General features: G+C 56.3%; 1 protein-coding gene across 1 annotated transcript in view; it reads left to right on the top strand.

The window, feature by feature from the left end:
* The window catches only part of NIBAN2 (niban apoptosis regulator 2), a 53,339-nt gene that overhangs the window by 6,540 nt on the left and 20,913 nt on the right, over positions 1–25,886 (top strand). The window contains exon 2 of the mRNA XM_055400937.2: positions 25,703–25,833. Within this exon, the coding sequence (XP_055256912.2) occupies positions 25,703–25,833 (131 nt within the window). The remainder of the gene's footprint in view (positions 1–25,702; positions 25,834–25,886) is intronic.

A 25,886-nucleotide genomic window follows, 5' to 3' on the forward strand; every position in this document is an offset into this window, starting at 1 on the left:
CTGAGTCACGGAAACGCTGCAATCTTTCTGATCACACCGATTTTTCAAACTGGAAGAACAGGAAGTGCCCATCTCTCCAGGGCCCCTGGTTCCACCCCCACCCCGGGAACCATCTCAGCATATAGTGTAGATGTGCTTGGGTGGAGGGAGCTACCTGGTGACACAGCGGATGGTAAGACAGAAGAAGCGGGGAGTCCTGGGCAAGGCTGCACAGGCAGACTGCTTGGGTTCGAGCCCGAGCTTTGCCACCCGATGGCAGGTTGGCCACCCTCTCTGAGCCTCCGTGTCTCCCTTCTGTACAACAGGTTGAAAGTGCGGGTTTCTCAGGGCATAGAATCAAGAGTGACAGCCCCTTCCCGGCACAGCCCAGGGCTGGTGAGCCATGAGAACACAGCACACGGTAGTTCTGATGACTGACACTTCCCGGACAGACATGGGCCGGGTCTGTCCTGCAGCCTCGGGCCCCCAGGCCCATGCCATGTGCTCCAGGAAGTTGGCACGCCCCAGGTTGAAGAGCCCCCAGACTCTTGCCCTGGACAGCTGCAGCGGTCAGTAGGCACCTGGGGGTGGAGGACAGACAGGCTGTGCTAACACAGCAGAGTCAGTCAACAGCGTTGCCTGCGCTGTGCCCGATGTTGGGCAGGGCCCAGAGGCTAAACAGGCAAAAGACAGATGGGAACACGCGCCCCTCGCCTGGCCGTGTGTCCAGATTTATTTGGTTGATCTGGTTTCTGTTGACTGATTGCTCTGAACGACCCTGACCAATGGCTCTGCCTTGCTCTGTGCCTTTTCTCTCTATCTGTGACCCCAAGACCAGGGTCTACTTACGGGCTTTCTCTGCCTCTGAAAAGCCTTTCCTTGTGAAGGCAGGACTGGGTGGGTTTGGATGTTAGAAGTTGAAGGAGAGGGTCCCCATCTGTGCGTCTGTGAGGCCCTGCAGGTTCTGCGATGGGCTCTGGCCCCGGACACACTTGCTCGTTCTTTTATTCACTCAATAGTCGTTGATCTCCTACTGTGTGCCAGGCACTGTGCTGGACACCGGGGCACACTGAGTCCCAAACTCTTCCACGGCCCCTGCCCATGTGGCACTGCCTGGCTGGCTGCCCCTCTGCAGGGTGAGGGGTGTCCCTGGGGGGCAGGCCTTCAGTGGGAAAGTGTGAGGGTGACTGGTCCCGTGGGTGAGGAGGGATGGGGGAGGAGGGAGCTGCAGGGGCTGGCCTTAAAGAAGAGGGGACCTTGTCCTGAGTGTCCTGGGGAGGCCTTGGAGGGGTCTGAACCAGTATGGATGGGTCACAGTCAGGGTGCGTGTGTGTGTGTGTGTATTTGTCTCTGTGTGTGTACACATGGGATGATGGGGCATCCAGGCCTCGGTGATGGTGATGTGTGAGGTTGGGAAGACCTGGTGCCAGTTCTTGGTCCCGTGGGATTGATGGACCCCATCAGTTTGTTTTGGGCCTCCCCAGTGGCTCGGTGGTAAAGGATCTGCCTACAGTGCAGGAGACGCAGGAGACTCAGGTTTGATCCCTTCATCAGAAAGACCCCCAGGAGGAGGGCATGGCAACCCACTCCAGTGTTCTTGCCTGGAGAATTCCACAGACAGAGGAGCGTGGCGGGCTACAGTCCATAGCGTCATAGAGTCAGACACGACTGAAGCAACTGGGCACATAGGTTTTATTGAGGTAATCAGTGGTCCTGCAACCCCGCTTATCATTCCCCTGATGATGGGAGACTCACTCCCTTTGTCAGCAACTCTGAGTACGAGAACCTTTTCTTCCAGGGGCAGAGTGGGAAGAGGGCTGGGCCTGGATTCTGAGGACCTGACTTTGAGATCTTGTCTCGGTGGCTCTGTCATTTGGCAGGTGACTTCCCTTCTCCGGGCCTCAGGTTCCTTGTCTGTGAAGTGTCCTACGGTAGCCTAGACGTGCTGGATTGCTGTGAGGCATCAATGGGGTGGTGTCCCGTTGTCACCAGTCTTTCCTGTTCTGTATCGTCTGGGACAGGATGTTGGCTGAGGGAGTCCCTCCTCTCAGGGATCAAAAGTGCAGGGTGTGGGCCAGGGCCCTGGGGGCAGGGTCCACATGCAGGGCCAGGGACTTCAGTGGGTAACTGGGCACCCAGGAGGAGCAGAGGAAGACTGAGTTGTGGCTTGGGAACTTCCCTGGAGTCCCAGTGACTAAGACTCCACACTAGCAACGCAGGGGGGTCCAGGTTCGATCCCAGGTCAGGGAACTAGATCCCACGTGCCACACCTAAAGAGGCCACATGCTGCTGCAATAAGGATCGAAGATCCCATGTCCTGTAACTAAGACCCAGTGCATAGATATACATAAATATATATATTTTAAAAGATTTTAAAAAAGAATGAATTGTGGTTCAGAAAGTGTGAACCCCACTTCCACACCCACACATCTGTGACCATGCCGGCCACAGCTGCTGTCCCTCCTTCCCATGCCCCACACCGAATGGAGCTGTTTTGTGTCCAGCCAAGTTTGTTAAGCCAGAATCTTCTAGAACAGAAGTTCCTTGGGCCAGAAGCTACTCACCCTCTTGTGCTTAACCTGCCTCTAATCCTTCCCACCTGCCAGGAGCCATTTACAGGTGCAGGCTGGAAGGCAAGAGGGTGAGGGCTGGTGCCAGGTGACCTTTGGCAAGTCCTGTATGGCCCCCCCTTTGCCAATCTGTGCAATGGGGCATGAGCACAGTCTCTAGTGGCTTCCTGGCTCTGACCTCGGGGGAGCCTGTGGGCCTTGGGCTGTGTTGAAGGCAGGTGCCCAGCAATTATTTATTGCATAATGCCATCTTGCTATGGAGGGACGTGCCTTCTCTGAGAACTGCCCTGTGCTGGGTAGAAGGGATGAAGCAGGGACACGAGCCCTGATCTCATGGGCCTCATGCCATCCAAGAAGCTTCCATCAAGCTGAAGGCAGTGTGGTTTGTGTTACAAAGACAGTGGGGCTTTATGTTTCCAAAGTGCACGTTGGTTTTAAACTTTGGTCAGCCCAACTCAAGAGGAAACGTGTCTGGCCTTGACAAGGAGGCAACTGAGTTCTGCCCCAGAAAGCCCCGTGGCTTTGGGCAGGTTCCCCTTCATAAAATGGGAAGGTGATCCCTGCGATGATTCTGGGAGGCAGTTGTTCCTGGCATGTGGAACTCTCTGGGTACATGGCAGCCCCCTTTTGGCTGAGTCTTGGGGGAGGAGCGGTGTCCTTGGCCTTCCTGGGAATTCAGGAGTGATGGGACCTCTAGAGGGGAGTGGGCTGACAGCCGCACTTCTGTTTCCATTTTAGCTTTTGCTTTTTTGTTTGTGTTTTTGGAAGTGTTCCCTGGAGGTGCGGGTGGAAAGGGGGAGAAGAGAGAAACAGGACTGAAGCTTTGGGGAGTTCGGGCTCCACTGGGCTGCGGAGCCACAATTAGCGTGGAAGGGGTGTTTGTGGTTTGCTTGTGGTCTGGGCTGCTCCGGCCACAGCTCCCCACTTGCCTGCGTTTGGAGCTTGCTGACGGGCCGTGGCTGCTCTCCTTTCTCTGGCCCAGTCCCTCCTCCCTCCTAGCCAGGAAGGCCCCTTTGTGGTCATCCGACCAGTTCCCTCCTCTGTTTTCGTAACTGAGTAAACTGAGGCCCGGAAGGAGGAGAGAGACATTCCCAGGGTCTCAGAGGACGGGAACCCGGGGCCCATTCCATTCCTGGATGCCCCAGACAGCAGAGACTAGTCAGGAAGGAGCGTCGGGCCTGGGTGGGGCCGCGAAGGTTATAATTTTGAACACAGAGTAAACAAACAAGCCCTCCGTGAGAGAAGCGGCCCTGTGCCGGCCTCACAGATAGGCCTGTCCACACGCAGACAGCGAGGTGTTGTGGAGGCTTAAAAAAAGCCAAGCTCCCTTCCCCTCCACCCCCGCTGCCATATTTTAAGCTGCCAGGAAGAGGAAGGAGGGGAGGCTGGACCCCCTGGGACGACTGCTGCTCAGTCCGCGGGCACGCTCTGCACAGTCTCGGCTCTCTGTGCGGCTCTCGGCAGGATACGTCCCCTCTCTGGGCCTCAGTTACCCCCTCTCTAAAATGGGGGCGAGCCCTTTCTCGAGGATTTGTGCCGAGTGAGTGAACACAGCGAGCCCTTTCTCTCGCCCTGAGCTGAGTCTTTGTGGCCGGAGGCGAGGCCCCTCCTGGGGTGGCAGGGTGACTTTCTCAGGCTGGCCTGCTCCTCCTGGGAGACAAACCTCCACTCTGGGTCAGGCTGTTGCTGGCTGCCCAGCTCAGCTTTCCTGTTTTCCTGTTGAGATGGTGGCAGAATTTGGGAGGAACTGCTTCTGGGGGCCTGCCCTGTGGGCAGCGGGGCTGGGCTACGGCTGGGCCTGGACACCCCGCCTCCCCGGGTGGGGCCCAGGAGACTTCCCGTATGAGGATGGGGCAGAGCCCCTCCGCTCCCCTCCCCTCTTCCTGAGGCCCCCTCCGTGGCTTCTGAGAGTCCAGCGCTGTGGATGGGAGTTTGGGGGGACGTGGCCTCCGCCCTGGGCCTCAGTTTCCACCGTGGTTCTGTGAAGGAGGTGGATGAGAGCCTCTGAAGGGCCCTCTGGGCCAAGTTCTAGACTTGGAGAGGCCCTGGAGGACCCACAGACTGAGCCCACAGCCAGGAGCACTATTCCCTGCGGCCACTCTCTACAGCTGCGTTGGGGCCTCCTCTGGGCACCTCCCGTAGTTGAGGTCCAGGGTTCTTGCCAGTGATATGAGCACCACGAGGTGGACAGTGTGGCCTCACAGGGCAGAGCTGGTGCCACCAGCTGCTAGAACAGTTATTGTAGCTCTTGATGCCTTGGTTTCACCAGCTGTAAAATGGGAATGATAATACCACTTCACTTATTAGCTATGATTTAATAATATAAAGGATAATTTGCATTACGTGCATTGATCAGTTATGTTTATGCATATTTAACAGAGTGCTGGGCATAGTGAATGCTCAATAACCAATAGCTATTATTGACATTTGTTAGTTTAAATTAATTGCTTAGCAGTGAGTGAATGAGTAAATGTCCTGCAATTTTTCCATCTCAAAGCACGAGATGTTATTTGGACTTGAAGTTATTTGGAAGAAGGATCTGGTGGGTGCCGAGAGTGGGTTCAGAGGGTGGGGCAGATGTGGGCAGGGTCAGGGCCCTGGCTGGTTCTGACTTCCCTTTGGCCCGTCTGGAAGGAGGGTTTGCCTTCTACCTCGTGTCTGAGACCGCAGGCCTGGAGCGCGTGCGGCAGTGCACACAGCTTCCTTCCTCCCTGCGTGTATTCCTCTTTGTCTGACTCACTGGCTTTGAGTCTTTTGTTCTTGTCCTTGAGCCCTAGGGGTGAGGCCTGGAGAGGCAGGGCCCGGGGACTCACTCTAGGATGGGCTGCCCCTCCCCCAGCTCCTGAGAGCTTGTGCTCTGGGCCTCCAGGACTGAGCCCTGGTGTGACAGGTGAGGGACGCGGCACCTGGGTCCTGGTACCCCTGCGGACTCACTGTGTGTCTGGCACTGTAGCACACCTTCACTCCTTGAGGATCCACTGTATGCTTGGCACCCAAACCAAGCATGCCCGGGCCCTGCCCACCTAGAGCTCAAGGCTTGGCCAGAGAGATGCAGCATATAAGTGCTCACCAGCCAGTCATTAATTAAATAATAATTATTAGAGGGTGCATCGTGATGAGATGACCACGCTCCTAGAGAATCGCCTGTGTGGGCCCTGGAGGTGCTTGTCTGAGGGCTTTTTTGGCGATAACTGTATTTGCCCTCCTGTCCTTGGTGGCCCAGGGACTCGCCCAGGGTCCCTCAAGTGACTCAAGTCCCTTCCCCTCTTGGTGTCTCAGTTCCTGGTCAGAAAAATGGACCCTTCCAGGATGAGTACTGTGGCAGGTTGGGGTCCTGCTGCTGACCCCACCCAGGGCTTGGGTGGTCATCTGGGTTTTAGGACAATGACCACCGGCATTGGGTGCTTCTATAGGCTGGGTGGGGAAGGACTGCCCAGGGCGGGTGGTCCTCACCGTCCCCCACCATCAGTGGGAGTGATGGCAGAAAGGTGGCAGAAGGCCCTGGTGAAACCTGCCTGGCCAGTCCACACCCCGAATTTACCTGAACGCAACCAGATGGTTACATTACAGCTGGGTTACAACAGAAAAAAAAGAAAAGGAGGGAAACACTCTCTGAAAAATAGTGAAAGTGTTCATCACTTCATCATGTCCAACTCTTTGCAACCCCATGGACTGTAGCCCACCAGGCTCCTCTGTCCATTGGGATTCTCCAGGCAAGAATACTGGAGTGGGTTGCCATTCCCTTCTGCGGGGGATTTTCCCAACATAGGGATCAAACTGGGTCTTCTGCATTGCTGGCAGATTTTTTACTGTCTGAGCCACCAGGGAAGCTCAAAACAATGTCTATCAGTAGGTAATGTTCAATAGTGTAACATGTGGCCATTGAAAGTAAAGATGAGCTGGGTGTCTGCAAGTGCATACTAGGTCTGTGCAGGTGTAGGAAAAAAATGGAAGGAAATTCATCAACGTGTTAATAGAGATTTGGGGGGGTTGCTGGTAGGATAATGGATTATTTAATTTTTTTCTTCCTTCTCTCTTGTTGTCTTTTGCATAGTTAATATATCAAATAAAAAAGAATAGCCCTGTTGGCTGTATTTTGGGGGAAAACTTTAGTCTTTTGTCTTAACTCCAGAAGCCATCTTGGCCTAATGAGAGCCTCCACAGGGTGGTTGCAAAGCATAAGGTGGGCCTGGAGAAAGAGAGATGGTAGAGAAGGTTCTGGAAGTTCTGGGGGGGTGGGGGGCAGAGAAGGTTCTGGAAGTGCTGGGGTGGGGAGTTGTTAAGCTGGGTCTCAAAGGACAGGCTGGACGTTGGCCACCAGAGTTGGGGTACAGACAGGTGCCTGTCTGTGGAGGGGAGCAGGGGGACTGTAGCTAGAGAGGGGGCAGGAGCCTGCCTGGTGCATCCTTGAGAGCCCAGCAGGGGAATCGGGGAAAAGGAGCTCTTTCTCATCAACACTTCTTAGCTGACTTTAGCACGGGGATTTTATTTCTGCTACTCTGGGGAAGAACAGTAGCAGGTGTTAACTCTGTGTCTAGCCGGGAGATACCTGTGGCCGGGGATGGATGTGTTGGGGTCGGGGAGGGTTTCAAGCCAGTGCTGCTGGATTGATTCCACAGCACAGAGTCTTTCTGCACCAGGCTTTCCCCCTGCAGCATGTAGAAAGGCTCCAGAACATTCTATCATGGACCCAATAGCCTGCCTTTTAACTTGTTGCTGAACACTTGGGTTGTTTCTGTTTTCCTGTTGCAAACAGTGCTCTGTTGGGCAGCCTTACTCATTTCCAAGGGATTAACCCATCGATCCCACCGTTGTTCTCAGTGCCAGGTCGTGTGCGGGTCTTGGGGTGCTCGAGCTGGGGAGGCAGCTTCTCGTCCTCATGGAGACCCTTTTCTGGAAGGAAGGACTCAGCATGGAACCCTCGCCAAGATTAGGGGTGGGGTAAATGCCTCTCTGGGACCCCAGGGAGAAGAAGTAACCCAGACTTGGAGGATCAGGGAAGGCTTGTTAGGAGAAGGGGTGTCTAGGTGAGACCCAAGAGATGAAGGCAGAAGAGTCATAGGCAGAGGGTCATCTCTGCAGAGACCCAGAGCTGAGAGAGTGAAAGCATTTGAGGGAACCGGAATTTCCCAGAAACTGGTGATTATTGCCATGGTTCCTGCTGGCCGTGGCAGCAGCGCCTCCACGGGCACTGTATTTTGGTGGTCGTTTTTCAAAGTGCTGGGGCATCTGTCCCTCCGTGGGGCTGGGATGTTCTCGTGAGGGACGCAGAAACAGGGTGACGTGCCTGCCCCAGGTGACAGTCCTGCAGACACCCCTCCCCCTTACCCCCCCCCAGTCCCCTCCTCACCCAGGCTCAAGGGCGGAGCCTGCTCAGCTCCAGTTTCCCAGGCCCTGTGCAGGTGCTGTATCATTTGACAGAATCTGCCTGAAGAGGAAACTGAGGATCTGAGCTTAGGTGACGGCTCGGTTTGCGTGCCGGGGTGGTGACCTCATCTGCCGCTGATGTGTGACCTTGGACTGGCCTGGCCGGCTCCAGATGCAGCCTCACCTTTGTAGGAAGCATCCCATTGGGATGGAAGAGCTGCTGGCAAACACTCCTCCTGGGGCTAGGAAGGGTCTGTCCCCAGGGCTGAGCTGACTTTTCTGGAAAACCCCAACCTCTTCCTGTGCCTGATGATGCCCGGGAGACCGAGTCGAGCGCTCTGGTGTCATCGCACAGTCAGGGACAAGATTTCCTGTGCTCAGTACTCTGCTTGGTGCTGGAGATCAGTCATGAATGAGACAGACAGGGTCCTTGTCCTCATGGGGGTAACAGACACCCGTTAATTGTCAAGACCGAGTTGTGCTGTTGACTCAAGAGGTTCTGCCCTGAATGAGGGGTATGGCTGTCAGGGACAGTCACAGTTGGAGGAAAGCTTTGAGGGTCCAGGGAGATGGAATCCAGCTCCTTCACTGGACAGACAGGAGCTGGAGAGCCAAGGTCACCCGGTGGCAGTCAGGTGCCCGGACTCAGGCCCCAGCGATCTAAAGCCTGCATCCCTGCCTGGAACTCATGCTTAGAATCTATCTTTCATTACTGCCCAGGGAGAGATGGGGACCCCCTCCCCACTCATCTTCAAGGGACCCTTGAAGAAGCAAACACAGAACATGGGCCTGTTGGCTGAGAGCAGAGTTTCCACAGGCGGGGGGCACGCTGGCACCTGGAACAAGGCATATGAGGTGGGGTCCTCTGGCGCCCGAGGAGACCTGCAGCTGCTGACCCCAGGGTGGGGCGGGGCTCGTGTCCTCTGCTGGCTACGGGACTCTTGTTATTTGAATAAACTTTCCATTTTCCATCTGCATGAAGCCTCTCCGTGCTGAGGGTTGCTGGCATTCCAGCCCGGGATTGGGTTTCCTTCTGGCTCAGCAGCAAAGCTCATGAGCGAATTTTCAGAGTGGATCTTCTTCCTTCTCCCTCCTCCCTCCTTCTCTGGGTTTGTCTCCCTTTGCGGGCCCCCACCCCACTTCCCTTTGGACCCAGGGAGCCAGCACTGCAGGCATCTGTGTGTGTGTGTGTGTCTGTCTGCGTGTGTGTGTGCATGTGCGTGTGTGTGCGTGTCCATGTGTGTGTGTGCGTGTCCATGTGTGCACGCGCATGTGTGTGTCTCTGTGTGTGTGTGTGTGTGCGTGTGTGTGTGTGTGTGTGTGAGCGAGGGATAGTGATGGATAGGAGGAGGGATGGAGAGGTCTGGGTCCCGAGGCAGCTTGGGAAGCAGCTTGGCTTGGACTTGGAGAAAAGAGTGGTGTCAGAGGGCATCAGCTGATGAAATGTGTGGGATGTGTGTCTGTGTTTAGCCCTTTTGGCGTTAGGCTTTGGCTGCAGTAACTGGCACTTACTAGTGATTGCTTGTTATTAGAACGGCAGCTGGCATTCGCTGGGCTCTTCCAATGATCAGGCTTAGTGCTAGACACTCACACATTCTCTGAGGTAGTCCTCACAAGAGCTCTGTGAGGTGCGTGCTATTCTTACCCCCATTTTATGGATAAAGAAACTGAGGTTTGGGAAGGTCACCAGCAGTTGCAGAGCTGGGTCTGTCTGTGTTTTTACTGCCAACCTGCCTCCTGGGACAGGATTTTCTCCGCAACCTCCTTGCCAGTTGGCCATCCGGCTCCTGCTTGTATGCCTTCAGGGACAGGGAGCTCCCTACTCTAACAGGGTCACCTGTCCCACCCCTGGGCACCTGAGATAGAAAGGCCCATCTGGATCCTGTCTGCCATGGTGGATCACTCAAAACAGGCTCCATTTTGGCCAGGGCATGGCTGGGGCTGACTTCCCACAGCATCTCTTTTCCCTGGGAATTTTCCAGCCCTTTTGTTGTGGGAGATGAGCTAAGTTCTCCCTCCTTTCCCATAGCAGTCCTTAACTGGTACTCAGCCCTTTACAGTGTCATCCGTCACAGACCGAACAAGCCTGAGCAAACTTGACGCTGACACCATAGAGGTATTTTCATTAGCATTGAACTGGATGTCTTAGTCAATTCAGTAAGACAAAAAAGGAAAACCAGAGAGAGCGGTATGAATACGAGACACCAGGAAAGCAAGACACCATGGTTCCACCCTGGGGGAGTTCAAAGCACTTTCCCAGCTAGCCTCGCCCTTAGCCTTGTCCACCTGTGAGTCCGCCCGCGGGAAGCAGAGGCTCAGAGAGACAGGGAGCTTGACAAACAGCGTTGTGAGGAGCAGAGGCACTGTGGTCCCCTACAGTCTGGTGGCTTGCGGTTTGTTGGGTGTTTGCTTTCTGAATCTTCATTGATGTTTCTCCATGCACTTCCCCTTTCTCCCTGCCTTTGATTTCTCTCCTGCCCCCACCCCCTTCCCCCTGGATGCAGGGAGCCAGCCCTGCAGGCACGTGTGTGTATGTGTGTGTGTGTGTGTGTGTGTGGCGGAAGGGACAGAGTGATGGATAAGAAGATAGATGGAATTTTCTTTCTGAGTGGTTAACCTCTGAGGGCCCAGGGCCCAGAACGAGTGGACCCCATGTGTCACCTTCCCATCCTCTGAGTGGCTCGCTGAGGGACCAGGTAGCTGCTATTTTGGTTCTGTTTTTCTGGTCCCCATTTCGTGGCATGAAACACATTGCAGAAAACAGCCGGTAGCACAGGTGGACACACTGTGGGACCCCTGAGCTTGTGAAAGATCCCACTGCCCACCTGCCCACCCCTCTGGTGGCCGTCCGCACCCCGGCGGGTGGAAGGCCTCCTGTCAGTCGCTCAGGCATCATCATTGACTGCACTGGTCCCCATCTGCTGAGGCTCTGGGGCTTCGCTCATTTCCCTGGAGCCTTATGAAAACCCGACCAGGTGGGTACTACTCTTCCTCCCACTTTATAGCCCAGAAAACTGAAATTCAGAGAGAGTTAAGTCCCATGTCCAAAGTCCTACAGTTAGTGGGCCAGTGAGGTTAGTATTGGAACCAGGATTGAATTCCAGAACCTTGACACTACGCTGTTCTGTGAAAGTGCCCTTCTTGACCTAGGAAGGTACTCACAGATGTGTGTGGAACAGATGAATGTTTTCTCTGAATGCATGTCTGAATCTGTGCATTCCCTGTGTCTTCTGCTTGGCACGCTGTCCCTGCCCAGCCCTCCTCCTTCGCCTCACCAGCACCCTGTCATGTCTCGGGGGCCACCTCCTCCTGGAAGTCTTCCCTGATCCTACAGGCTGGGTTCGTCGTCCGTCCTCTGGGTTCCTCCGCTACCCCCAGCCGGAGACTTACCGTGTCCCGTTGCGGGTTTTGTTGACAGTCTGTCTCCTTCTTTGGACAGGGACTGAGTGTGTCTGACTCACTCCTGAATGCTCTGTGCCCCGTGGTTGCTGAATGAATGAGGACATGAAACCTTTCTCGGCCAGCACAATGGAGCCCCGAGACCCTCACCTGTCCTTGGCTCTGCCCCCCAGCCACCCTTTTGTGACCCTGAGCTGGTCGACAGAGGATGTGGACTGCTGCTTGGTGGCTGCAGGGAGGGGCTGGGTGGCAATGCTGGATGCCAGGCTGGTCGTGGAGGAAGAGCTCGGGCAGTGAGCTCTGCCTGGGCACCTCAGGGTCTTAACTCCAGCCTGGGCGCTAAGGGGACAGTGGGCCTGTGGCGGGCACCTGCCAGTGCGAGGGTGCTGCGGCAGAGGGCCCTGGGTGCCCGGTCCAGCCTCAGTGCTCTGCACTTTGGGCTGAGAGCAGGTGTGTGTCGAGGGTCACCACGGCCTCGGGGCAGTCGTGACCAATGGCCAGGCCCCAGGTTACAAGGGCTCAGGCCTCAGGGGGCATGGCGAGGAAGAAAAGAAGAGCATGGAGGCGAGGGATGCTGCTGAGAAGCCAGTAGGAATGGGGGACTGGGTGTGAGGCTGGTGGAGGTTAGTGTTTACAGAATCACCGTCATAGATGAGTCGCCTCTGTGCCCGGCCTGATGACCACAGCTAATTATCCCCAGTCCACAGAGGAGAATACCGAGGCTCAGGCGAGGCCCGGGACCACGGGGTTAGGACTTGTCCTGTGTCTGTCTGGCTCCCAAGCCAGGGCTCTCTCTGGGGCAGGAGGATGGGGGACATGGAGCCGGGTGGGCAGGGTGGGGAGGTTGGTCCTCCAGGCGGCCTTTGACCTTCCTTTCCTCCCTGCGTGGCTCTGTTGGCCTGGGATGCGGCCTTGGCCGTGGCAGGTCTGGTGCAGGACACCAGACTGGGGAGCCCAATCCCAGACGTGCTCCCCAGAGTGGAAGGGGGCCCCTCTCCCAGCCCTGCCCTGGGTGGAGGGTGCTGTGGGGGCCCTGTGCACCCCTTCTTCACCCGCCCTGCTTGGGTCTGTGTTCCCAGAGAGCAGGGACTCCTGGGTCTGGGCTCCCAGAACAAGCCACCAACTGTCGGGTGGTGCCCGCAGCCGACTCGGGGCTCTGCCAGGCGTTGAGGGAGGGGCCGGAGGGGATGAGAGAGCTTTTGTTTCCCTCTGTTTGTGTCAAGATGGGAATGACTGCCTCCCACTGAGGCGGCCTCCTCCTCCTCGAGGTGTCGGGGCAGTCCCTGGTGGGCGGGTCTGCTCTCTGCCTTTCTGGGGTGGGGGCACTTCTCTGGGCCTTCACTTCAGCCCCCTCCCCACTCCCAGCTCTGGTCTCCCAGCACACCCACTCTCCCACCAGAAGACCTGCATCGCTGAGCCGTGGTTAAATATTTGCTAAGTGAGAAGAGCTGTAAAAACAGCTTTGTGATCGCTCCTGGCCGGCTCCTCCTGGCCCGCCCCCCGCCGCCGCCTTGCCCCACAGCTGCCTTCGTAATGGGAGACCCAGCCAGCCTCCTTCCCAGGCCTCCAGGGCCACCATTTCGGCATCTGAAACCCGGTGACCTCCCACCAGGGGCTGTTCCTTCGGCATGTGTTTGTCGAGCACCCACCTGACCCGGATATAAGCCTGGTGCTGGGTCTGTCTGTGGGGGGTGGTGATACAGTCACGACACTTGCAAAAAGCCCCCAGGAGAAGCAGGGCCTGTGGTGGTGGAGTCTCCAGGGGACTGGACTTGTCTGGGGGGTGGTCCTGAGGGCTAGGTGGAGAGGGTGGGCTCTGGGAGAGCGTTCCAGGCCAGAGACCCCCAAGACCAGAGGCAGGTTTCCTCGCTGGGCACTGAAACCCCTGGGTTTGACTCCCTCACTGCCCTCACGGGGAGCTGGGTCTTGGCTGCCTCTTTCCTGCTCCTGCAGCCTCAGTTTCCCCATCTGTCCAGTGGAGAGCTTGAACTTGGATTTCATAGAGCCCTTCCCAAGTCCAGTGGCCTGATCAGGGTATGTGCCTGGCCCATTAGTGAGGGAACACGCCAGGGCAGGGCTTTCACAGGTGCTGAAGGTTATGATACAGCCACGAACCTTCATAAGGCTCACGTGACCCTTTGTTAGCAGCAAAACCCAATATCTCCTGCAGGGCTTTCATAGGTGCTGAAGGTTATGATCATAGCCACGAACCTTGCGCTTTGACTGTTAACAGAAACTGTCATCTCCTGAGGACCCCAGGTCACCAGGTGAGCTGAGGGCGAGACTCTCATCTCATGCCCGTTTCATTGTTGTCGTTTTTAGTCGCTAAACCGTGTCTGACTCTTTGCGATGCTGTGGACTGTAGCCCACCAGGCTCCTCCATCCATGGGGTTTATAGATGAGGAAACTAAGGCCCAGAGAGGCCATTGGGAGCTCGACCCTGGAACACACTTGCGTCTGTGAGAAACCCTCTCTCCTCTCCTAACACTGGGGCTGTGCTGGGCACCTGGCTTACAGAGATGACCAAGGTGCCGGCCTGACCTGGGGGGCTGCTGGGCGAGTGGGCAATGTGCCAGAGAGAGTCACTGGGAACTCCTGAGCGCCTTCTCCATGACCCGCGCAGTTCTCGACACAGAGCGGTGAGCAGAGCCTGTCTTGGCTTCGTGTCCTGGTTTTGCTCATACCTCTGTGATGCTGCGGAAATCACTTCATCTCTCTGAGCCTCCGTTTCCTCCTCTATAAATGGGTTTAACAGTTAACTCTGAAAGTGAAAGTGTTAGTCGCTCAGTTGTGTCCAACTCTTTGCAACCGCATATACTGTATTCCCCTGGGCTCCTCTGTCCGTGGGATTCTCCAGGCAAGAATACCAGAGTATGTTGCCATTTATTCTCTGGGAGGTCTTCCCGACCCAGGGATGGAACCCAAGTCTCCTGCATTGCCTGCAGAATCTTTACTGTCTGAGCCACCAGGGAAGCTCCCGGTGAGGGTTAAAGGAAATAACGTAGATGATAATTGTTAACACGTATGGAAGCTGCCTCTGTGCCTGGCACTGGGCTAAGTGTTGCATGCATTAGCTCATGCCCCACTTATTATTATAATTACATGCAAATGTGAGACTGCAGAGCATTGTGATGGAGGAAATGATGTCTGGCTAAGAGTTTGAACTGTATTAACGAGGGGCAAGGAAGCTTCAGGCAGAGGGCACAGCACAAGGCATTGGGGAGGGAGGCAGGCCTGAGATCCTGGATCCAGTTTGGCATGGTGTGTTTGCTGGGGGCAGTGTTCCAGGCCCTGTGGCAGGTGCTGAGAGCTCAGTGATGGATGAACTTTGTTCTCCGGGGTCCAGTAAGATCCTTTAAGAAGGGCTTGGTGTGACTGTCTCCCATGTGTTGCCACATCCCGAGAGCCTGGGTTCAGGTCCTAGCTTGGAGTTGGGTTCCAGCGCTTGACAGCTGGCTGACCTGGGACAAACCACCAGGTCTCACAGCCTCTGTTTCCTCTACGGGGGAGGGTGACAGATGTCCCTACCTCCCAGGGCTTGGCGAGGGCTCTGTGACAAGTCCCCCTGCAGGGTGCTGGGCATCTCCAGTTGGCATCATGCCTCACCAGGTGTGTGATGCCAGGTGAGCTCCCTAAGTGCCCCCACGCTTCCATTTCCCCCTCTGAATACGGGGTGGTGGGGTGGCGAGGACCCTCCCTCCCAGGGCCATTTTTGTCTCCACGTGAGGCATGGATGGAGCCGGCGCACGGCCAGGGGTCGGTCATTCCCAGGCCGTGGTGGGCCACGGGCTGCCAGACTATTGGGAGATGCCTTTCCTTGTTCGTAACTGGCCCCAGGGAAGGGGTGACCCAGCAGAGGGTCCCTTCGGGTCACCTGAGGCCAGTTGGGAGGAAGCTTCGAGGGTGGCAGCCTCCTTCCCTGGGGAGAAGGAGGGCGTTGGGCACTCTCATGGCCCTGGGACCCCCGCTGCGGCTCCCGGGATGGGCATTCCTTTCTGCAATGAGAAATCTCTGGGGCGTGTGTGGGGAGCTGTGTTGCTCAGTGGGGTGGCGGCTCCCCACCTGGCTCACGATCGCTGCCTCTGGCCTCTCCCTCTGGGTTTCCTTCTTGTTGGTTCCTTCTTTGTGCCAGGTCAGTTCTAGATGTGGTGCGTGCTGTCTGGGGGCATCAGAGAGAGAACAGGCCTTTCCCACCGTGAGATCACTGGGGATGGGGGAGGCTACGGGAGTGGGTGGAGGTCCCATCCAGCCTGGGGACGCCCCGGGGGAAAGGGGCATTGGAGAGTGAGGAGCGAGGGGTGTCCCTGACCGGGGGCCCCACGGTGAGGAAGGGCACGCAGGGGTCTGCGGATGCACTGAGGAGCTGCGTCTTCGTCTTCGAGGCGGTGGGAGCCATGGACACGTTTGAGCAGGGGAGGTTCAGGGTGAGAGTTCTAACAAAAAGGTCCCTGTGGCTCCTGTGTGTGGGAAGGACAGGGAGTGAGCCAGGAGTGGAGGTGGGGGAAATTTGGAGGCTGTGGCAGGAATAAGCTGGGAGGGGCCTGGGCTGGGATGAGGGTAGGCAGTGACTAGTGGTGTAGGCTGGGTTGAGCTGTTCTGGCCTCTTGACCAGCCCCGAGTCAGTTAGGAAGCCCACCACCCTGATGGCCTTGTGCTGGGGGACACAAACACCCAAAAGTGGGATGACCCTGGATCGGTCCCTTGCCCCCTCTGGGTGCTGTCCCCTTTAGGGGGTTTGGCTGTCCCCCTTGGGGGGCACCCAGTTGTCCTACTCTCTTCTTGCCTTCGGCTCTGCAGGATTCTAGCTATTGTTTCAGGCTCTTCTCATGGGCGGGCTGCCAGACCCCCTCCCCTGCTGGCCGATGGAGCCTGTCATTACTCCCCTCTTCCTGGCTTTGCCCCTGATTTCAGGTCCTGAGTGGGAGCCTTGTCAGCCTTTCTGACCGTGGCCACCCGGCCAGTGTGGTGAGAAGCCCCAGTGGCTGGCAGCCTGCAAGGTGGAGGTGAGACGCATCCGCTCAAACTTTGGTTCCCTGTTAACACTCAGACCGTTCTGGGTCCATATAACTGACAAGCTGTGTGTCCCCAGAGGAGTCACTTCACCTCTCTGAATTTCAGTTTTCTTCTTTATAGACTGAGGACAACACATCAAATGACTCGTGTGAACCTGGGGTCAGCGGGGCTGCTGAGCACGTGGCCGCTGCGGTTATGTGTTAATAATGATAATAGGGCTGATGGAGCAGAAAAGCCCTGGGCCAGGCACTGGGGGCTGGCATGCCGACCCAGCTCGGCCAGGACCTGCTGTGTGGTCTTTGGAGAGTGTCCCTAGTGCTCTGGGCCCCTCGATGTTCCTCTTTCCCAGGCGATGGAGATGGAGGCACTCTGGAGCACTTTGTGATGCAGGAAGCTCAGTCCCTGCCCCCACTCCTCCTCTCCTGTTCCTTTGGCTCTGGGGTGGGTGGGGTTGGTATCCCTGGCTGCCTGCCCACCTCCCCACCCTGGGTCTGCTCCCCCCACCCCCCTCCAGCCCCCACAGTGCTCTGGGAACCAGGCAGGCAGGTTGTGGGCCTGCCCCACCCTACAGGGTGCTGGTTTCAGTCCGCAAATCTCTCAGCCCTGAAACCTGGCCGGCCTCATGGGTGAGGTGTGTCCCCCGAACCCACTGGAGGGACCGGATGAGCCAGGGTCAGGTCTGGCATGGTGCCCTCATCTCGGGCCAGTCCAGGGCTGGGACCAGCGCGAGGCCCCCATGTTGGGCCAGGGCTGATGCGATCTTGGCTGGTGATCGGCCCCTTCCTCCCGGCGCCTTGTCAGCATGGAGGGGGTCCCAGACCTGGGCTTGGATCCGGCCATGCTGCTCCCCAGTTGAGGGACTGGACAGGGTTCTCAGTTCCCTGGCCTGGGCCTCCTCGCCTGAAACATTCCTCCAGTTCAGACACCACCTCTCCAGGGCTGAGCTGAGGGTCTGGGGGACGGTCCACATGACACAGGTGTGGCATGTGCTAGGCTTGGGAGGTCCACAAGAAGGCAAAGCATCTCCTGAGCCTGGTGTGGAGGTTCTCGGGGTGCACCTTTCTGGGCCCGTTCTCTGCGGACCCCTGTAGCCTTTCCTCCCGTCGTCAGCTCAGCAAGCCTCTTCTCTCTGAGCACAGTGGCCCCCAGAATTTCCAGGGGACTTCAGGCCACCTCGGGGCCTCCCCGACTTCTTGCCCAGCCCCTGCTATCTGAGTGCAGGAAGTAGCGTGATCCTTAATGTTGTCAGTTTGGAAAATCAGAGATTAACATGCTTCCGGCTGCCTTGCCTGCTGGTGGTGCTGGCCCTGAGATTAGGCCAGGCCAGGGTTGTCTGGCCCCTGATTCAAGGGCCTCTCCCTGGCTTAGAGGAACCTTGGACAGAGGCGCTTAAAAGGGGCCCCCGTGAGCGACATGCCTCCCCCTCGCCAAGATGAAGTATGTTCAGCTCGTTAGCCCGTGAGTGCGTGTTGAGTCGTGTCCGACTCTTTGTGACCCCATGGACTGTAGTCGGCTAGGCTCCTCTCTCCATGGAATTCTCCAGACAGGAATACTGGAGTGGGTTGCCATTTCCTCCTCCAGGGGAATCTTCCCAACCCATGAATTGAATCTGCATCTCCTGCATTGGCAGGCAGATTCTTTCCCGCTGAGCCGCCTCGGAGGCACTCTTTAACCCAGTGATCTTATAAACCGACTAGGCAGATATTGGTGTGCTGTGTGCAGGGGGAGAAACGAAGGCTCAGAGAGGGGAAGTGCCTTGACCAAGCCACACAGTGTGTTGGGAGTAGAGTTTCAGCCCAGAGCCTGCATGCCCAGTGGAGATGGTGCTGAGCTGGCAAACGAGGCATGATGCTGAGTCTTGCTCCCCTCATCCCAGTTCTCCAGTCCAGCCTGAGGGGACTGTGGTCAGTGCCCACTCCAAGCTGACTCACCAGCAGCTCAGATACGGTGCTGAGGCTAGCACCCCAGTCAGCTTCTGGGGCCAGCATAGCACCGATTAGATTGTCGTTGAGATTTTAGATCCGCTGAGCTGACAGGAACCCACCCACCCATTTTGCCAGTAGGAAGGTTGAGGTCCAGAGAAGATGGACAAGCGAGTTCCCAGTAGGTGTGAAGGTCCCCTGCTGGCTCCACCAGACAGGGGCTGGAGACCCCCAGACCAGTCTTGGCTCTGATTGTTGCCAGCTGCATGACCTTGGAAGTCACCTTGCCTTTCTGAACCTTGGTTTCCTTATCTGTAGAATGGGACTGTAAAACCTGCCTTGCCCACCTCTGGGAGCAGGTGGAGACCCAACAGGAAAGTGTAAGACAGGGCTTTGGAAATTGTGTTGGGAATGAAGAGGCTTTACGAGGTGGGGGTTTGTGCAGGCTTTGGTGTGAGACTAGGTTTAGAATCCACCTCTTTCACTTTCTCGAATGAGAAGGTGAGAAGTCTTTCAGGAGGTCTCCAAGTCTCCCTGCACCTCAGTTATCTTATCTATAGAGTGGAGGTGACAGCATCTCTCAGCATTACCTGAGCTGTTGAACAGGCCGAAGTCCTGCGTGGCAAGGCACCCTGGTCCCCTCTGGGAGTTAGTGCTGAGGGTCCGGGTCAGGAAGACTAGATGGTAAGGAGGGTCTCCCGGGTCACCCTCAATGGTCCCAGAGGTGCTCAAGTAGCTTTTGTTGTCTCTGAGTGAGATGGCCTTTTGAGAGCCATGGTGATGGACAGGGAGACCTGGAGTGCTGTGATTCATGGGGTCGCGGAGAGTCGGACACGACTGAGCGACTGAACTGAGCTGAACTGAATCCACGGTTCCAGTCCTGCTAAGAACCAGAGATAAGGATGCAACCAACTTGCTTCAAGGTTTGACTCCAAAACAGCCTCCGGGTCAGGGGAGAGAGTTGTGTATATTTCACCCTGGCCCCAATGTCCTGGGCAGTGGCCTCTTCAGATCCCAGTGGAGCCCACTGCCTTCATGCTGTGGATGTTGCCTGGAGGTAGAGGCCGTGGGTGGGCAGTGGCTCCCTGGGGTCACAGAACACAGTGGTGGCTGGGCACAGAGCCCCAGAATTCAGGGGCTGTCCTCTTGGGCTTGTAAAGAAATCACGACCCCCGCGGGTGGTCCCATGACAACCCCAGGAAGGTGCTCAGGAGCTTTTGTGGGTTGATGAGTGGCATGACCTTTCATGAACCATTAATCTTTCTGGGCCTTGGTTTATTCCCCTGTAAATGGAGGGTTTATTTACCTGTATTCACCTCCAGGCCATTTGAAGACTTTGGGGGTGTGCATGGGGCCCTGTGTCTGAGTGGGGAGAGCTTACCTACCTCCTTATTCGGCAGGAGGTGCTGGGAGGGGGCCCCAGGAGGGCCCAGCGATTGGCTCTGGTGCCATGGGAGTCCCCCCAGGGTCAGGTGGGAGCGTGGGTTCCCACATGTTCCTTGCATAAGGCCAGTATCCTCAGCCCTCACCTCTGTCTGTGCAGTTCCTTCTTCCTCGGGAGCCCTCCCTTTGTCAGGTTTTTGTTTATTGAGGAGCTACTGATCCTTATCATTTTGTCATTCTCTTCCTGGTCCTTTTTTTTTTTTTAATGTCGTTATTGGATTTTTTCAAACTCTGAAAGCTATACCTGCTAATAAAACTTCCAAGCAAAGGTGAGGGTGGGATGATTTGAGAGAATAGCATTGAAACATGTCTATTATCATATGTGAAACAGATCGTCAGTCCAGGTTTGATGCATGAGACAGGGTGCTCAGGGCTGGTGCACTGGGATGACCCCGAGGGATGGGATGGGGAGGGCGGTGGGAGGGGGGTTCAGGATGGAGAACACATGTACACCCATGTACTGATTCATGTCAATGTATGGCAAAAACCACTACAATATTGTAAAGTAATTAGCCTCCAATTAAAATAAATAATTAAAAATAAACAACTTCCAAGCAGTCTCTGAGCACCATGATTGTGGTTGTTTGGTTGCTTAGTCATATCTGGCTCTTTGCGACCCCGTGGACTGCAGCACGCCAGGTTCTCCTGCCCTTTACCACCTCCCAGAGCTTGCTCAAACTCATGTCCACTGAGTCGCTGATGCCATCCAACTGTCTCATTCTCTGTCACCCCCTTCTCCTGCTGCCCTCAATCTTCCCCCAGCATCAGGGTCTTTTCCATGAGTCAGCTCTTTGAATCAGGTGGCCAAAGTATTGAAGCTTCAGCATCAATCCTTCCAGTGAATATTCAGGGTTGATTACGATTATAGCAGTCATATTTGTGAGGGTGTGAAATTGGATTCTGGGTGTGCTCATTTTACAGACGGGCAACTTGAGGCTCTGAGACAGCTGGGTAGCTTACGGGGCCGGGGTCTTCAGGATTGGGATTCTGACCGCCTCATGGGGCCTGAGGCGGGAGGGCGGGCTGTCATTACCCTCGAATCTCTTGATCTCACAGCACCTGGGCCTGAGTCAGTGCAGGGAAGGAAGGAGATGTGTGGGAAGGTGTCGAAGGTGGGTGAGGCCGGCACTCTGTCCCCTCTGGCCTCTCCCAGCAGCAACCCCTCCCGCCCCGCCCTCTTGGGGGAGGGATGCCCTGTGGGCAGTGGTCGTAGCCCGGCATCAGGAGGGGATCAGTGGTCTGGGGGCTGGAGCCCTAACTGCTTCGGTCTGCCTGTGTGACCTCAGGTGAGCCCCGCACTCTGTGGCTCAGTCCCCTTCGGGTATCGGTGCTCAGACACTCGGTCCTGTGTGACTCTCTGCGACCTCGTGGACTGTAGCCCACCAGGCTCCTCTGTCCATAGACTCCTCCAGGCAAGAATACTGGAGTGGGCTGCCATTCCCTTCTCCGGGGGATCTTCCCAACCCAGGGATCAAAGCCGGGTCTCTTGCATGACAGGTGGATTCTTTATCACTGAGTAGTTGGGGAAGCCCTTTGGGGTGATGAGGCCCCGAATCCCTGGCCTGTGGTGTCTCCAGAAGCCATGGGGGGAGCGCAGGAAGAGCTGGTACAGGCAGGTGTGGAGGAGAGAGGGACGCCTCAGGTCTCGGGAACCACTCACAGACACCAGGAACGGACACCGAGTCATAAAAACCCTCTGGCGACTCCAGGGAGCTCACCGCTGCAGGGGTGCGAGGAGGGAGAGAGGGTGGAGTGCTGAGTGGGTGTTACAGGGAGGGGGCTGCCCAGGCTGTGATCCCCCTACCCCCACTGGGGCTCAGCAGGCAGGAGGAGCCTTCCCCACGGCCGGGATGCCCACCTACATCCTCTTTCAGCAGCATCCGGCCGGAGGGGCCTCTGGGACCATTTTTCAGGACTCCTCCCTGGGAGCTGTTTGTCCCTGAAGGGGACTGGACCCCCCCCCGCCCCACCTTCCTCCCCAAGGTCTTTCCAGCCCTGACACCTCGCCCCCAACTTCTCATCCTCTGCACCAGCACGTGGCACTTCCTCCAAGTTGTCTTAGGACATCTCTCAGGAATGGGCTTTGGGGCTGCCAAGAAGCCATCTGTGGCCCTCTTCCCCTTGGTCTTCCCTTTCCAGCGCCCCCTCTGCTGCCAGACCTCAGCTGAGCCCCCCCAGTTCCCTGGCACTGTGTCGGGACCCTCCTCCTAGTCCCTGACCTCTCGCCCAGCCTGGTCCGCAGCCCCACGGGGTGTGGCCCAGAAGTGGGCGCTCAGTAACTGCTTGGCTCAGCCCCTGCCTGTGCCAGGCGCCCCCCTCCCGGGGTTCGTACTCAGTCCTTAGAGACCAACCTCCCTCCGTCTCCCCATCCATTCGGCTCCCAAGTTGGGGAGCAGATTTGGATCCCTGAGAGATCCCATGTTCTCCGGTCTGTTTGCTTCTGGAATCTCAGGTAGCAAAGAATTGATCTGAAAACAGGTCCAGGTGTGTACGATTCTTGAGTTCCAGTGGCACGGCCTGTCTGTCATTGCAGCTGAGTGAAATGGGGCCCAGGGCCCATGGGGGCGTCTTCTCCTTCCCTCTGAGTGAGGCACCCCGCATGTCTGCCTCTCCCCTCTCCACCCTCTGCCAGCTGACTTCTCCGCCCCTGCTGCTTGTGCCCTCCCCTCCTGGACTCTGGCCCCACAGCCTCCCTTGGATAGCTCGTCTGCGTCCCTGCACGAGAGATGAGTTTCCTTCCTCCCCCTTCTCTGCCCCTCTCAAGCCCAGTGCTTCGGGCCTCACCTTTGCCTTCTGGCTCCATCTGGGTTGCCTCGTTCTGTTTTTCACTTCTTGGCTTCCTCTCCAACCCACAGTCCCACCAGACATGGGCCTCGATGCCCCTTGAAAGGGTGATTCCTGGGCCCTCCCCTTCCTGTCCTCCCCAGTCCAGCCCAGGGCCTTCTGCACCCAACCACTCCCTGCCTGGATGTGATGCCTGGGCTTTGCTGACCCAGCCGCTGGGAGCACGCTATGAGTCAGGCAGATCTGGGTTCGAGTTCTTGGCATAGGATGGGAGTTTCCTCCTGGGGGTGTCTCCCCAAAGGTCAGGGCAGTTCCTGGCCCCTCTGGGTACGATGCTATATCAGGCTGGGTACACCAGGGCCGAGGCAGGCAGGCCTCAAGGGAGGACCCTTGAGATCCGAGGGCCAAACCTACCCATCCTGCCTGTTGGGAGAGTGTCCACTGGTTGTCTGTCTGTTGAGGCAGGGTTGGGACTAAAGCCTGGGCTGGAACCTGAGAACCTGGTTCTCCTATCCTGGGTCTGCCAGCCTCCTGATCCCTAAAATGGGCAAACCATAGCACCAACTCACTAGGGTTTTCGTGAAGATTCTTTGGGGTCATGCTTGTAAACCTTGCTACCCCATCGACTGGGGTTAACACTTAATAAAAGGGAGCGACTATGATGATGACTACATGTTTTATCAATATTATTGTTGTCTGCTGTCCTTTGTTGTCCAGTCGCTCAGTCGTGTTCGACCTTTTGCCAGCCCGTGGACTGCAGCACGCCAGGCCTCCCTGTCCTTCACCATCTCCTGGAGTTTGCTCAAACTCATGTCCATTGAGTTGATGATGCCATCCAATCATCTCATCCTTTGTTGTCCCCTTCTCCTCCTGCCCTCAATCTTTCCCAGCATCGGGGTCTTTTCTAATGAGTCGGCTCTTTGCATCAGGTGGTCAAATTATCGGAACTTCAGTTTCAGCATCAGTCCTTCCAATGAATATTCTGGACTGATTTCCTTTAGGATGGACTGGTTTGATCTCCTTGCAGTCCAAGGGACTCTCAAGAGTCTTCTCCAGCACCACACTTCAAAAGCATCAATTTTTCGGTGCTCAGCCTTCTTTATGGTCCAACTCTCACATCTGTACATGACCACTGGAAAAACCGTAGCTCTGACTTCGTGGACCTTTGTCTGCGATCCTGTTTTTTCTATTTGGCCCCAGTTCATCACCCCATTTCTTCCCCCACCACCCACTCCCACCTCATCGTTTTTCAGAACAATTCTCATGGCCTTTGAGAGAGTTCTGGTTGTTTATGGTCTTTAAAAAATAGGCATTCAAAGCAAATTCCTCATTTGTTCTCCCCTTCCTCCCCTGAAGACAGAATCTGAGCAGACAGGAGCTTGTTCTGGGAAGGGAAGCACAGGCCTGTGAAGAGGCACACATGGGCTGAGCTGCCTCTGGAAGGGGTGGAGGGAGTGGGTCTGCACAGGCCCTTGGTGTGGGGCGTGGCACCTGCTCTCAGCCTTCTTCCCCAGCCGCCGCCTCCTGTCTGGGCCCCAGGACTGCATTCCAGCCGTCTCACTCACTAGCTGTGCGACCTTGTGTCAGGGACTTCACCTCTTTGAGTCCGTGGTCGCCTCTGTAAATGCGGATGACGCCAACCGTACCCCATGAGCTATTGTGTGCAGGCTAAGTCACTTCAGTTGTGTCTGACTCTTTGCAACCCCTTTGGACTATGGATTGCCAGGCTCCTCTGTCCCTGGGATTCTCCAGGTAAGAATAGTGGAATGGGTTGCCATGCCCTCCTCTAGGGCATCTTCCTGACCCAGGGATTGAACCTGTGTCTCCTGTGACTCCTGCACTGCAGGCAGATTCTTTACTGCTGAGCCACCAGGGAAGCCCCATAGAGCTATTGGGAGGATTAAATGAAGCACTGTCCTTGCTGGGTGCTCTTGCTATCCAGGGACCAGCCGTGGGAGGGATGGCGTCGTGTTAGCCCCTTTTCACTTGAGACAGGACCAGGTCTTTGAGTCCAAGACTGTTAGAGGTGGTAGGGCCTGTCCATGATTGAGTTGGTCCTCCCAGTGTACAGGGGGAAATTGAGGCCCAGTGAGGGGAGCTGCTCAGTGGGCCAGCACAGACCCCAAGTCCAGCTACTTAGGACAGGGAAGTCTTGCACAAGGAGGAGGCCCCTCGGTGTGGGTCCTGACCCTCTCTGGACCTCAGTTTCTTCATCTGTCAATAGGGAGGCCTGGGCAGCGAGTGCTGGGTCTGCTCTTGCACCCTGGGACATCCCCTTCTCTGTTTCAAACCTGCTTTAGCAGAAGAGAGAGGCCAACAGCCAGTGACTGCAAAGTGGCAGTTAATCCGGTAGATGAGTTCATTTTAGAATGTTGATTTTTTTTTATTGCAAAAAGAGTCATGCTCATAAAATAATTCAAATGCTAAACAAATGAATAAAGCAGAACCTGAAACTCGACCTCTGCTTCTCATTCCCACACTCAGATGTGCCGCCCTTAACAGCCTGGAGTGCTGCCTCCTGGACCTCTTCTTTGAGGTCCGCAAGCGTAAATAACTCACGTGCACCTACAGGAATAATCTAAAATGCGATGCTGTTCAACGTGGGAGTCTGCAGAGCTCCTGACACGGCAGAGTGCGGACACCTTCCTTTTGTTACGTATATCCAGGTTCTCTTCATCTTCTACCTGACCTGAGTGAACTGTTGGGTGTTGAATTATCCTCCCCTCCCAACCTGCACAATTGGCTTGTTTCTGGCAAGTTCTGGTGCATTCTGTGGACTGGATTCCTACAGGAGCAAGGGCACACGTGCACACAACCACCCTCCCCCTCCAAACACAGAGTCCCAACTTGCCATTCCCCCAGCTCCGGTTAAAGTGCCTGTTCTCCGCGTCCCGGCTGGTCTAATGGGGAAAAGGAAATCTTCCGTTTGCGTTCATTTGCTGGCTGGTGAGGCTGAGCATCTTTTCACTTGTATGTTGGTTTCTTGCAACTCTGTTGGTTTCACCATCATGGTCATCGCCCCTTATCCCTCCCAGAGGCTCACCCAGCTGTGTGTGGGAAAGGCCCTACCCTGGCCAGAAACGCAACGCAGATGCGAGTGCGGAGCCCGTGTGGATGGTTTTATGAGCTGGGATTTTGGGCAAGGCGGATGCCCCTCCCTGGTGCAGGGTCACTGCCCGGAAGCAGTCGTGCCAACCTCACAGCCCTTTTGTCCTTCCCTTTCAGAGAAGACTGGGAAGATCCTGACGGAGTTCCTCCGATTCTACGAAGACCAGTATGGCGTGGCCCTCTTCAACAGCATGCGGCACGAGATCGAGGGCACTGGGCTGCCGCAGGCCCAGCTGCTCTGGCGCAAGGTGAGAGGCGCTGGGCAGGGGCGGGGCGGCCCCCGAGCGCCTGGGCAAGGAGC

Source organism: Moschus berezovskii, chromosome 11 (genome assembly GCF_049115385.1).
Source record: "Moschus berezovskii isolate FMDL1 chromosome 11, NW_MosBer_1.0, whole genome shotgun sequence".
Taxonomy (NCBI): Eukaryota; Metazoa; Chordata; class Mammalia; order Artiodactyla; family Moschidae; genus Moschus; species Moschus berezovskii.